General features: G+C 44.8%; 1 protein-coding gene across 1 annotated transcript in view; it reads right to left on the reverse strand.

Annotated features, from left to right (window-relative positions):
• LOC141051188 (uncharacterized) overlaps positions 1-13,445 on the reverse strand; it is a 181,746-nt gene that overhangs the window by 28,495 nt on the left and 139,806 nt on the right. The window contains 4 exon segments of the mRNA XM_073548052.1: positions 153-250; positions 334-457; positions 540-701; positions 831-980. Coding sequence (XP_073404153.1) covers positions 153-250; positions 334-457; positions 540-701; positions 831-980 — 534 coding nt within the window.

The raw sequence follows: 13,445 nt of genomic DNA on the forward strand, positions 1-13,445 counted from the left end.
CTATGATCAGTTCTAATCCTGCCATCTCCACCGTTGTCATTACACAAGTATAAAACATATAATACTGGTGGATAAAACAAGACTGAGCACAAGACCTTCACAGCCGTCTACACATCATAGGGGAGATCTCATGACACCTTCTCTCCATCTACCTGATGATCCTGAGGAACACTGGGATCTTCTCGTTTACAGTTCTGTGGAAGAAGAGGACGGGGACATCTCTCTGGTGTTGACCTCTTACTTGATAGAACTGGAGAAAACACATATAGGAACTGAATTCATTCTTCACATACAGATAATTATAGGCCATGTGTATTTAGTCCTGTCTATTACCTGGTGATGTGAGGGGCTGGGGAACCTCCATCATGACATCCCTGTACAGATCTTTGTGTCCTTCTAAATACTTCCACTCCTCCATGGAGAAATAGACGGTGACATCCTGACACCTTATAGGAACCTGAAACAAACAGTGATACCGTCATCCCCCGATCTCTTCATAGCATTACTGTATAATGTCCCAGCATTCCCAGGAGTGTCACCTCTCCAGTCAGCAGCTCAATCATCTTGTAGGTGAGTTCTAGGATCTTCTGGTCATTGATATCCTCATGTATCAGGAGCTGAGGTGGAGTCCCCATGATTGATCCCTCAGACACAGGGGCCTGACAGCGCTCCCTAGAGGTCTTCTTCACTACTGTGTAATCCTGGTTATGGAGAGACACATTAATAAATCTCACTACAGACATTTCCAGAGTCCTCACCTCTCCAGTTCTGTCCGTCTGTTATTCCCATAGATAAGAATGATGTAATGTGACGTCATCAGAATCTCTCACCTCTCCAGTAAGTCGAAAGAGGATCTCTAGGGTGAGGTGCAATATCCTCTCCACCATCTTGTTCCTGTCCCTATCCATCCGTGATGGGTAAATCAGGAAAATTCTTTCATATAGAAGATCTCCACTGATAGGATCCGATATTGTAGGAACCTAAATCGGAAGATGAGCCAATGTAAGATCATAAAGAATCCCGTGTAATAATACATTTACTGGCGATAATAAGAGGAAACATATGAGGAACTAGAATGTGTAGGTGCTGTACTGCTAGTTATTATACACTGGAACTTTAGTGACAAAGTCAGCTTGTTCCATTCACTGGCTATTTTGGTGACTGCTTCATCCACCGATTGGTGGTAGAGATCATATGTGACCATGAAATGCAGAGTAATAATATTTTAATCTTTTTTCAGTATTTATTTTTTTTTGTTTACATCTACTAATAAATCCTATATCTTTTAGACCACACACAACAAGCAGTTTCTTTTCTTCCTTGGAGTCGGCAGCTGAATACGTTCCTCATAGACTCATCTTCCATAACGCTAATTCTCGTCTTATTTACTGGAATCGGCATTAGCAATACTGCAGGAGATATTCATTACACGTGACATGAGAAATAACTACTTCATGATGAGGACGACATCTTCATCTTCTACTACGGCTCTAGAAACATATCTGGCCAGAGTCCGTCACTGACTCCATCACCCACGGCCGTCTGTATGAAAGTTTCCCGTCTTCCCCCGGCTGTAATCTTCAATTGTGATACATCTTATGTCTGATTCACACACAGAAGCTTGAGGCATATTGGTTTTCAGGAACACTGTAGATCGTAGTTACCGTATTTTTCGGATTACAAGACACACTTTTTTCCCAAAAAATTGGGTGGAAAATGGGGGTGTCACATAATCCGAATGCAGCTTACCGGGGAAAATTGGTGGTGGTGAAGCAGGGTCAAGGCAGACGGGCATTGCTGAAGGAGGCCGGTGGCGGCAGGAGGGAAGCGATGCTGTTTGCCCATGGTTGGGAGGAGGGGATGATGCGGGTGTGAGGCTGTGGGCCCTGGGCTTTCACAAAATGTCGGCAATGAGCGGAGTCCATGCACTTCCAATTGATTTCTCTGTGGTGGCTTCGGGATAATGGTCACCCTAGGTAGCGCAGCGCATGCGCAGATTTAGAGCTCGGCTCCCGAGATATCGCCTACCGATATCTCAATCTGCACATGTGCCGCCTACAGCGGCCATTGTCCCGAAGCCACCGCATGGAAACCAATGGGAAGTGCAAGGACTCCTTTCACAGCAAAAACTTTCTGAAGGGCCCAGTGCCCGCAGCCTCGCACAGAAGGGATACCCCCTCCTCCCAGCCTGGTGCACCACCAGGTTTCTTCAGCACAGACTTTGCCTCCTGTGACACCTCTCCACCGCCACAACCCCTTCGGTAAACGACCGTAGAATTCAAATATAAGATGCACCACCATTTTATTAAAAAAAATGTTTTTCTATTTACGCTTGGGGTGCGTCTTATGGTACGCAAAATACGATATTTAAAACCTACATGTAGAGGGTTTTTTCCTCATCTTTCCACTAGGCTTCCTTATATTACAAGAAAATTGATAGAAAAAAAAGCAGATGTTAAAATAATACAAAATAAACTCAGCAGGAACAATTTTTGTAAAGAACATGCAAGAAAATGTCAGACTCATGCTCCTTTTTATGAAATGTTAACCCCTTCTGACCTTAGATGTGTCCAACCGTCCCTGTGGCCTGGTACTTACAAACCTGTGCTAAGTGATTCTGAAAGCTTTTACGCAGCACTCAGAGCCAGGAGCGGTCCCACGCCGCTCCTGGCACTTTAACCCTCTAAATGCAGAGATCGAACTCGATCTTAGCATTTCAGGAGCGGGCAGAGGGAAGAAAGCCTCCCTGCCCTTGGATCGGAGACCCCACGGGGTCAAATCGATACCATGGTGACCCAATATCATTATGACGACATCCGGGTCACCAGTGCTAGCAAAGTTGCTTAATCATGCTCAGAGTATGATGAAGCAAGTTTGTCTGTCAGTGCAGTGCTAACAGTTTGCATAGCTTAGGGATGCTCCTGCATCTCTATGCTATACAAGCGATCAGCCTGCAATACAAGCGATCAGCCTATACACAGTCCAGAGTAACTCTGCTGCCTCATTATAGTGAATGGATCTCTGGGAGGTTTCATCTGAGTCATGTCACTCAGAGATTTAGATACAAACCCCAATGTAAGTGCTCAATATAGAGCGCATGATAAATATGATCCCAAAGGTTAAGTAAAATGTTCCTAACAAAAGCTTCAACTCAATCCACCAAAAAATCAAGTCCCCACTCAGGTCTGTCATCTCTTAACGGATATATAGGGGGCTTCCACGTTACTGGTAGTACAAAGGCTCTGGAAAAGAGAAATGGCTCATCACCATACAAAAGAAATTCAGAAAATTATCCACTCTCAAATCCAAATGCCCCCTCCCTTCTGAGCCCCACAGTGTACCTAAACCACATATAGCATCCACATGTTTGGCACTTCTGAAGCGATGAGAGCCCGCCTAATTTACAGGTCCATGCCTCCAGAAGCACGAGCTGGGCATAACGTACTGGTGACTACTAGAGATGAGCGACTTTGCCTTTTTTCGGGTCGAGTCGGGTTTCATGAAACCCGACTTTCTCAAAAGTCGGGTCGAACGCAATCGGCCGATTATCGTGAAAAGTCGAAGGCCGACTGAACCACGAAACCCAATGCAAGTCAATGGGGAACCAAGGTCGGCAGTGAGTGGAGGACTGGAAACACACCTACAGTGCCCATTTTAATGCCAACAACATCAATTCTTATTTGTTAAGCTTGTCAACCTTAATTTACTTTATAATAATAGTTAGGCATTGAAAACTGGGGGTTAGTTGGCTAAAGTAGTGGGGGGGTAGGGATGGCTCCAGATTTTCGTGGGCCCTGGGCCAAAGAGTGTCACTGGGCTCCTTAACACATGCCACAATTCATGATCCTCTGATACGGCAGAGAAATAGCGGTATAGTACAATGAAAAATACTTCACTTCGTACATCACATGACTGATATCCATTTTAAATTCTCCAATAGCTCCAAAAACGGACAGTATATTACTCCATACAATATTATGGCCAGCGCATAGTGCGCTATACAGAGTAATGAGGCCTATATATTTCTCCATACAGAATCATTGGTCCCATATAATGTTTGAAACAGTATGTACAGTGGGGCAAAAAAGTATTTAGTCAGTCAGCAATAGTGCAAGTTCCACCACTTAAAAAGATGAGAGGCGTCTGTAATTTACATCATAGGTAGACCTCAACTATGGGAGACAAACTGAGAAAAAAAAATCCAGAAAATCACATTGTCTGTTTTTTTTTCATTTTATTTGCATATTATGGTAGAAAATAAGTATTTGGTCAGAAACAAGCAATCAAGATTTCTGGCTCTCACAGACCTGTAACTTCTTCTTTAAGAGTCTCCTCTTTCCTCCACTCATTACCTGTAGTAATGGCACCTGTTTAAACTTGTTATCAGTATAAAAAGACACCTGTGCACACCCTCAAACAGTCTGACTCCAAACTCCACTATGGTGAAGACCAAAGAGCTGTCAAAGGACACCAGAAACAAAATTGTAGCCCTGCACCAGGCTGGGAAGACTGAATCTGCAATAGCCAACCAGCTTGGAGTGAAGAAATCAACTGTGGGAGCAATAATTAGAAAATGGAAGACATACAAGACCACTGATAATCTCCCTCGATCTGGTGCTCCACGCAAAATCCCACCCCGTGGGGTCAGAATGATCACAAGAACGGTGAGCAAAAATTCCAGAACCACGCGGGGGGACCTAGTGAATGAACTGCAGAGAGTTGGGACCAATGTAACAAGGCCTACCATAAGTAACACACTACGCCACCATGGACTCAGATCCTGCAGTGCCAGACGTGTCCCACTGCTTAAGCCTGTACATGTCCGGGCCCGTCTGAAGTTTGCTAGAGAGCATTTGGATGATCCAGAGGAGTTTTGGGAGAATGTCCTATGGTCTGATGAAACCAAACTGGAACTGTTTGGTAGAAACACAACTTGTCGTGTTTGGAGGAAAAAGAATACTGAGTTGCATCCATCAAACACCATACCTACTGTAAAGCATGGTGGTTGAAACATCATGCTTTGGGGCTGTTTCTCTGCAAAGGGGCCAGGACGACTGATCCGGGTACATGAAAGAATGAATGGGGCCATGTATCGGGAGATTTTGAGTGAAAACCTCCTTCCATCAGCAAGGGCATTGAAGATGAAACGTGGCTGGGTCTTTCAACATGACAATGATCCAAAGCACACCGCCAGGGCAATGAAGGAGTGGCTTCGTAAGAAGCATTTCAAGGTCCTGGAGTGGCCTAGCCAGTCTCCAGATCTCAACCCTATAGAAAACCTTTGGAGGGAGTTGAAAGTCCGTGTTGCCAAGCGAAAAGCCAAAAACATCACTGCTCTAGAGGAGATCTGCATGGAGGAATGGGCCAACATACCAACAGTGTGTGGCAACCTTGTGAAGACTTACAGAAAACGTTTGACCTCTGTCATTGCCAACAAAGGATATATCACAAAGTATTGAGATGAAATTTTGTTTCTGACCAAATACTTATTTTCCACCATAATATGCAAATAAAATGAAAAAAAAAACAGACAATGTGATTTTCTGGATTTTTTTTTCTCAGTTTGTCTCCCATAGTTGAGGTCTACCTATGATGTAAATTACAGACGCCTCTCATCTTTTTAAGTGGTGGAACTTGCACTATTGCTGACTGACTAAATACTTTTTTGCCCCACTGTATATGATGAGCTCCACATAATGCTACAGTACATGTTGGTCCCCATGGATGAAGCTCCACTGTCTTATGGGCCCAAATAATGCTCCATATATAATGGGCCCCATTTCTAATGCTCCAGTGTATAATGGGCCCTGTAAATGCTGCTCCAGTGTCTGATGTCCACCTTTGGAATGCTCCAGTGTATGGTGGGCCTCATATATCATTCTCCAGAGTATAGTGCTCACCAAAAATTGCTGTCCCAACATTGAAAACAATTAAATAAGTCTCCTCGCTAGGGAATCCATGTACTAGTCTGGACTCCTCGTCGTCGTCGTCGTCCCCATCTTCCATCTCACTGCACCTGGACTGTTTAGACATAGGACGTACAGACGTGATGTCATCGCGCTCTCTGACCAGAAAGTCACTGTCAGGAAACGCGGAAGACGTCATGGCGGTGGAGCAAGGAGAGGTAAGTATTTCAACTTTGCAAGTGCTGTGATCCTGAGCAAAGAGGGGGGGCCCACTCGTTGGCGATGGCACTGGCACAGGACCCCTCTTAGTACGGCGGTGTGTTTGACGGCGGGTGGGTGGGCGGGGGCCCACCCACTGGCAGAGACACTTTTGCGTACTATGAGGGGCCCTGTGCCAGTGCCGTCGCCCATAAGTATGCCCCCCCCACCTGCTCAAGGAACCTGCACTTTCATCTGCACCTTCCTCTTTGTCACCGTGTAAGGTGGTATAGTATGCGGGAAGGGGAACCTGAGTTGCATCAGGGTCAGATTCTGGCTGTGTAGACTGCGAGGGGAATGTAGTGATCTGGGTCAATGTACCAGCAGAATCATCTAGCAGTGGCTGGGCATCAGTGCACTTGTGGCGCCCCCAGGAGTATGGTCACCACAGTGGCATTACCTTCCTCCTAGGGAGTGTGATGTCATGCTTGGGAGTAACGAAGGATCTCTCTAGCAGTTAAGCCAACACACAACACAGTTCCCACTCCAGGCCAGCAGGGAGACCTCTGAACCTGACTGCTGAGGAGCTGCTCTCTGTGGTCGGGAGGAGGTAAGTTAGGGCAGTCTGTGAAGGGAAGGGGAAGTGTGTGGACGTGAGAAGGGGAGCTTAAGGATGAGCAGAGTTAAGGCTCACTCTTAGCTGGAGCGCATGGTCCGAATTCCGGTCTCCGAGTTTGTAGGGACACTGACGGTACTGCAGCAGAAACCGGAGGAAGTAGCAGCTGTAAATGCTCTGTTCCCAACTAAGGCTCGGAGGCCCCAGCAGCGACGTGTGTGAGCCAGAAGGAAAAGGCTGTGGCTGCCTGCCATATGAGAAAGTTCCAAAAGAGAGTCAATAGGGGGAACTTCAGTGAACTCAGTACTGTGAGTACCTCAGATAAGCGCTAGAACGGAGGCCACACTACCTATCTGCAGAGATAGAATTCCAAATTTGCTTCCAGGCTGACCAACTCCTTCTCCATCTGCACTCTGGGTCCTGGACGGCACTTACCAAGTACAGGTAAAGGAACGGCACGACTGTGTCTGTCATCTTTCTCCTGTGCCTGGCGCACGGCTCTGCTACATCCTGCACTGCACACCATCTACCAACTCTTTCATCTACCTGTGCAGGGCTTCTACATCTTAGCTGCACCACATCTGTCCTAGAGAAGCGACACTGCAGTGCGGGTCAATCTGATGAGAAAACACAGGTGGCGTCATGTATCATTCACCTATAAACGTTATTCACCCCTTTGCATGGACGCCCAGGGCCACGGAACGGGTCATCACCACCAACGTGACACATCCCTCTGAGACACCGGACCGATACCGATTAACCCCACTGCCCTGGCTGGCCACCCACACTACATGTCAGATTCATCTTGGACTGGGGAATTCACGATTTGACTTGATAACCCAGGCATGGTATGATAGAAAGAGCTATATGGACTAATGTGAAGTGTGGCCTGCTGCATCATTCACTTTTGGTGGGGGTGAAGGACACAAGGAAAGGGGTTCTTCCTGACCAGGAGCCAGCACTTGATGACTCAGTGCTTGCATTTTTTTGAAACTTCAGAAGAGGAGGGCATATTTGCTGGAGTCTGTTTCGGCAATGTAAGCCAAAACCAGTTCCTGATGCTCCGTCTTTAAAAGCGGTTAACCTACTCCCAGAAAAGGTAGCCTTCCAGGCGTTCCGGAGCCAGACCAGGTCGCAGGCTCAACACCTCCTGCCTTAGCTGCTATTGTGCTTTTGCCACTACCAGAAGATGCACCAGCACCATCAGCTGGCCCCCCAACGCCCATGTCCGTGGCCTCTTCCACCAAACTTCAAAATTTTGCAGAAAATGAACCCAAAATAACATTAGATATATGGTACTGTATCAGAAGCGTACAGCTCTATACAGTCAAAGGATAATTGTCAATCTCCCTATATACTCCATCAGTCACACAGAGACGCTCACAGGCTCAGTATGGATTAGACAAGAATATAAAAAGTAGAAAAAGTGTACAGTATCATCAGATAGCAGGTATATATAGTATAGTTTAAACATTCTAAATCTCCGTAGATATTTCAGGAGGCAGACACAGACGCTCTCAGGCTCAGTATGGATTACAACACAATATAAAAAGCCGTAAAACGGTAATGGATCTGAAGAGTACAGCTGTACACAGTGTAGGGGTCATTGTTGTCATTCTCAGTATTTATTTCCACAGTCAGAAAATAACTCTCACTTGGTCAGTTTGGATTAGACCAGAATATAAAAAGCAGGAAATGGGTAATGTATCACAAGCGTAGAGCTGTATACACTAGTGTTGGGGTAATTTTTTAATGTACATCTAAATTGCAGGAGTAACCCACAGACTGTCACACACTCAGGATGGATCACACCACAATATAACAAGAAGATCCGCAAGAAATAATCACACATGTGGGACAATGTTCCAGGTGTCAATCATACACTTAGAGTGGTGGGTAGAGGAGGACTTCCTGGCAGAAAGGGTACAGTATCACCAAATACCAGGTATACAGTTGTGGCAAAAAGTATTGACACCCCTGCAATTTTGTCAGATAATACTCAGTTTCTTCCTGAAAATGATTGCAAACACAAATTCTTTGGTATTATTATCTTCATTTAATTTGTCTTAAATGAAAAAACACAAGAGAGAATGAAGCAAAAAAAGCAAAACATTGATCATTTCACACAAAACTCCAAAAATGGGCCAGACAAAAGTATTGGCACCCTCAGCCTAATACTTTTTTTTTAATCAGATAATTTTTTATTAATTAAAAGATAACAATTATATCATATGACATCAAGCAGTTGTTCACATATAATCATAAATTTTTATGAACAAAACTCCCCCCCCTTTCCCCCCCCACCCACCCCTCCGAGACCCTTTCAGTGTCTTCCTCATTTCTATTCCGATACTCTTTCCCACATCCATATATAATTGTTTATTATGAACATCATCTATATCATAATACATCCTCCCCACAAATCTAACTCCATTTTACCCATGGCTGCCATATCTTATGAAATACATCGAGTTTATTTCTCTTAGTATAAATACTTTTTTCCAATGAAATTATATGCTCCACCTGCGTAAGAAAGTCTCGTCTAGTCGGAGGCTCTTCTCTGATCCAGAACCGAGCAATCAACTTCCTTGCTATGAACAACAGTTTAGCAATCGCCAGTTTGACCATGGATACCGCTACTAATTCTTCTACATACCCTAATATACAGACCAAAGGGTCTCTGGGGATTGCACACCTATATATCAATTCAATCCGACTCAATACGACTGTCCAGTACCTCAGCCTAATACTTGGTTGCACAACCTTTAGCCAAAATAACTGCGACCAACCGCTTCCGGTAACCATCAATGAGTTTCTTACAATGCTCTACTGGAATTTTAGACCATTCTTCTTTGGCAAACTGCTCCAGGTCCCTGATATTAGAAGGGTGCCTTCTCCAAACTGAAATTTTTAGATCTCTCCACAGGTGTTCTATGGGATTCAGGTCTGGACTCATTGCTGGCCACCTTTGAAGTCTCCAGTGCTTTCTCTCAAACCATTTTCTAGTGCTTTTTGAAGTGTGTTTTGGGTCATTGTCCTGCTGGAAGACCCATGACCTCTGAGGGAGACCCAGCTTTCTCACACTGGGCCCTACATTATGCTGCAAAATTTGTTGGTAGTCTTCAGACTTCATAATGCCATGCACACGGTCAAGCAGTCCAGTGCCAGAGGCAGCAAAGCAACCCCAAAACATTAGGGAACCTCCGCCATGTTTGACTGTAGGGACCGTGTTCTTTTCTTTGCCTCTTTTTTTTCCTGTAAACTCTATGTTGATGCCTTTGCCCAAAAAGCTCTACTTTTGTCTCATCTGACCAGAGAACTTTCTTCCAAAACGTTTTAGGGATTTTTCAGGTAAGTTTTGGCAAACTCCAGCCTGGCTTTTTTATGTTTCAGGGTAAGAAGTGGGGTCTTCCTGGGTCTCCTACCATACAGTCCCTTTTCATTCAGACGCCGACGGATAGTACGGGTTGACACTGTTGTACCCTCGGACTGCAGGGCAGCTTGAACTTGTTTGCATGTTAGTCGAGGTTCTTTATCCAACATCCGCACAATCTTGCGTTGAAATCGCTTGTCAATTTTTCTTTTCCGTCCACATTTAGGGAGGTTAGCCACAGTGCCATGGGCTTTAAACTTCTTGATGACACTGCGCACGGTAGACACAGGAACATTCAGGTCTTTGGAGATAGACATGCAGCCTTGAGATTGCTCATGCTTCCTCACAGTTTGGTTTCTCAAGTCCTCAGACAGTTCTTTGGTCTTCTTTCTTTTGTCCATGCTCAGTGTGGTACACACAAGGACACAGGATAGAGTCAACTTTAATCCATGTCAACTGGCTGCAAGTGTGATTTAGTTATTGCCAACACCTGTTAGGTGCCACAGGTAAGTTACAGGTGCTGTTAATTACACAAATTAGAGAAGCATCACATGATTTTTCGAACAGTGCCAATACTTTTGTCCACCCTCTTTTTTATGTTTGGTGTGGAATTATATCCAATTTGGCTTTAGGACAATTCTTTTTGTGTTTTTTCATTTAAGACAAATTAAATGAAGATAATAATACCAAAGAATTTGTGTTTGCAATCATTTTCAGGAAGAAACTGAGTATTATCTGACAAAATTGCAGGGGTGTCAATACTTTTGGCCACAACTGTATATAGCATAGTTTAAACATTAAAAATGTAAGTCTATATATCAGGAGTAGTGTTGAGCCACCCCGCTAGTGTTCGAGTTCGTTTTGGTTCGTTGAACAGGAGGCAAGTTCGTTGAATGTTCGACGTACACCGTCGAACACCATTGAAAACAATGGCAGGCAAACACAAACACATAGAAAACAATTACAAAACACCTTAAAAGGTGTCCCAAAGCAGACAAAATGCTCAGAATACAAAAATAACATATGGAAAAGGGCAACTACATATAGAAAAGAGGTGGAGGAGTAAAAGGAGGAGGAGGAGACACATATATAGGCATTTCATGCCCTTATGAAGTCAAGAAAGGCTGGAATAAAAATGTAAAATATAAAAAAATAAAAAAATCTGAAATCGAAGACGATCATATACCGTTGGACTTCCCACCATAAATTATGCCAACTGCCGATCGGGCGGCGTTATTCCCACGAACATCCGAACAGCGTCCATGAAGGCAAAATGTTTGGTTTCCGGGGGCAGTATAGTTGCAAAGCTGAACCTTAAAGGAATGTCCACCAGGACTGGAGCCTGCGGCTTAATTCGACTCCACCCGGGAAACCTCAACCATGCCAGCTACAGAAAAGATGGACAGATTGCAAGCTTTGTCGATTCAGTGGGTGGTGGTGGATGTCCGCTTTTAGTTGTGCTAGCGATTTGGCAGCTTAATTCTGTTAACGAACTAGACTCCGGCATGCCCCCGCGGTACGCGTCAAGCTAACTAGAGGGACACGCGAGGCTCTGGCACGCGAGATCGAGCAATAACAGGTCTGTCATGCCCTTACATGTCTGTGGCCGCATGCACGCTACACTGAAAGGAACACCGTATGTCGCTTACAGGTGCAGATAACCCGCTGAACACCGTTAGTGATGGGGATCTGGGATTCCAATTCTTCCCCACGAACGAGGATTTCCCAGTAAGTGCAGGTCAACCGGAATTCTGGAATTAGGCCTAACCGGCATTCCAGAAAGAATGAAAAAATTAAGTGTCCAAACCACAGGTGCTGTAGCTTGCTTAACAGCTGGGCTCCTCTGCTGAGTAGCACGCAGTTCTTACATAAACAGGCGGCATAGCTTGGTTCACGGGTGGGCAACTCTGCTGAGTAGCAGACAGTGCTTACATAAACAGGCAGCATAGCTAGGTTCACAGGTGGGCTCCTCTGCTGAGCAGTAGACACCGGTACTAGTCCCAAAGTATTCACTGGGCTAAATGGAGTTAAAAAATGGTTCTTACATAAATAGGCGGCACAGCTTGGTTCACGGGTGGGCTCCTCTGCTGAGGAGCAGACAGTGCTACAAGGCCCTAAAGGATTTTCTGGACAAGATGCGGTAAAAAATTATTAGAAACACACACGGTGTAGCTCCTTGACAGGTGCACTACACCACTTGCTACCACACACCGCTACTATGCCATGAAACAGTCTATTAACATTGAAAACCATTATTGATGTGAAAATGAAGTTACGCTTTTGGTGAACGAACCGTTCTCGAATGGAACCTCGAACAGCCGAATTTTAAGCAAAGTGTTCGAGTTTGACGAACGGCTCAAACACCGCCCAAAACAGCTGGAATTTTAACTTGGCGCACAGGTCGACTCGAACACCGCTCATCTCTAATCAGGAGGCAGACTCAGACGTTCTCAGGCCCAGTATGGATTCGACAAGATTGTAGAAAGTTGAGAAAGGGTACAGTATCACTGGATAGCAGGTATATATAGCATAATTTAAACATTAAAATCTGCGTGTATATTTCAGGAGTCCTACAAAGACACTCACAGCCTCAGTATGGATTAGACAAGAATCTAAAAAGTAGAAAAAGGGTTATGTATTCGAAGTGTACACCAGTATACACTGTTGGGGTATTTTTCAATCTTCATATATATTTCAGTCTCAGTAAGACAGTCCATACTCTCCGCAAGAGGAAACGAGATGGATACAAGTACAGACGGAAAGTCGAGTGATTGCAGAAATTTTGGAATTACTAATCACGGGAAAAGCTCCCGGGAGAAATCTCAGAGGCGATGCTGACCCTCAGTTACTTTGTCTGTGGAGACAGCGAAAACAGTTCTTGTGAAGAAAGGTTTGCTGTATCGCAGTACCGTGGAACCCATCACCGTTACTCATCTCCATCAAATTGTGATCACAGGGAGAGATGTAGACATTGTCCTCACTGCCTATCATGATCTGTCAGGTAACTTTGGAGTGCAAAAGACACAAGCCACAGGCCGTAGGCGATTCTATTGGATTGGCATGAGAGGACATATTTAAAAATGTGGGCAGGAATGTCACACATCCGTGAGTCGGAAAACCGTGAAAGCTGATGATAAACCACCACTGCATCTCATTGTGAGTCGACGTCCATAACAAATGGAAGCCATTGATCATCTGAAGATAGAGCCCAGCAGGACAGGGCATAGCTACGTCTTAACCATCATCTATCATTTCACCAAATTTGTATTGGCAGTTCCAGTGAAGTATTTAAGGGGATGGCGGTACTGTGGGAACATTATACTGCGTGGGGGGGATGGCGGTACTGTGGGGA

The sequence above is a fragment of the Dendrobates tinctorius genome, unplaced genomic scaffold (assembly GCF_039654945.1).
Source record: "Dendrobates tinctorius isolate UK_male_01 unplaced genomic scaffold, ASM3965494v1 ptg000155l, whole genome shotgun sequence".
Lineage (NCBI taxonomy): Eukaryota > Metazoa > Chordata > Amphibia > Anura > Dendrobatidae > Dendrobates > Dendrobates tinctorius.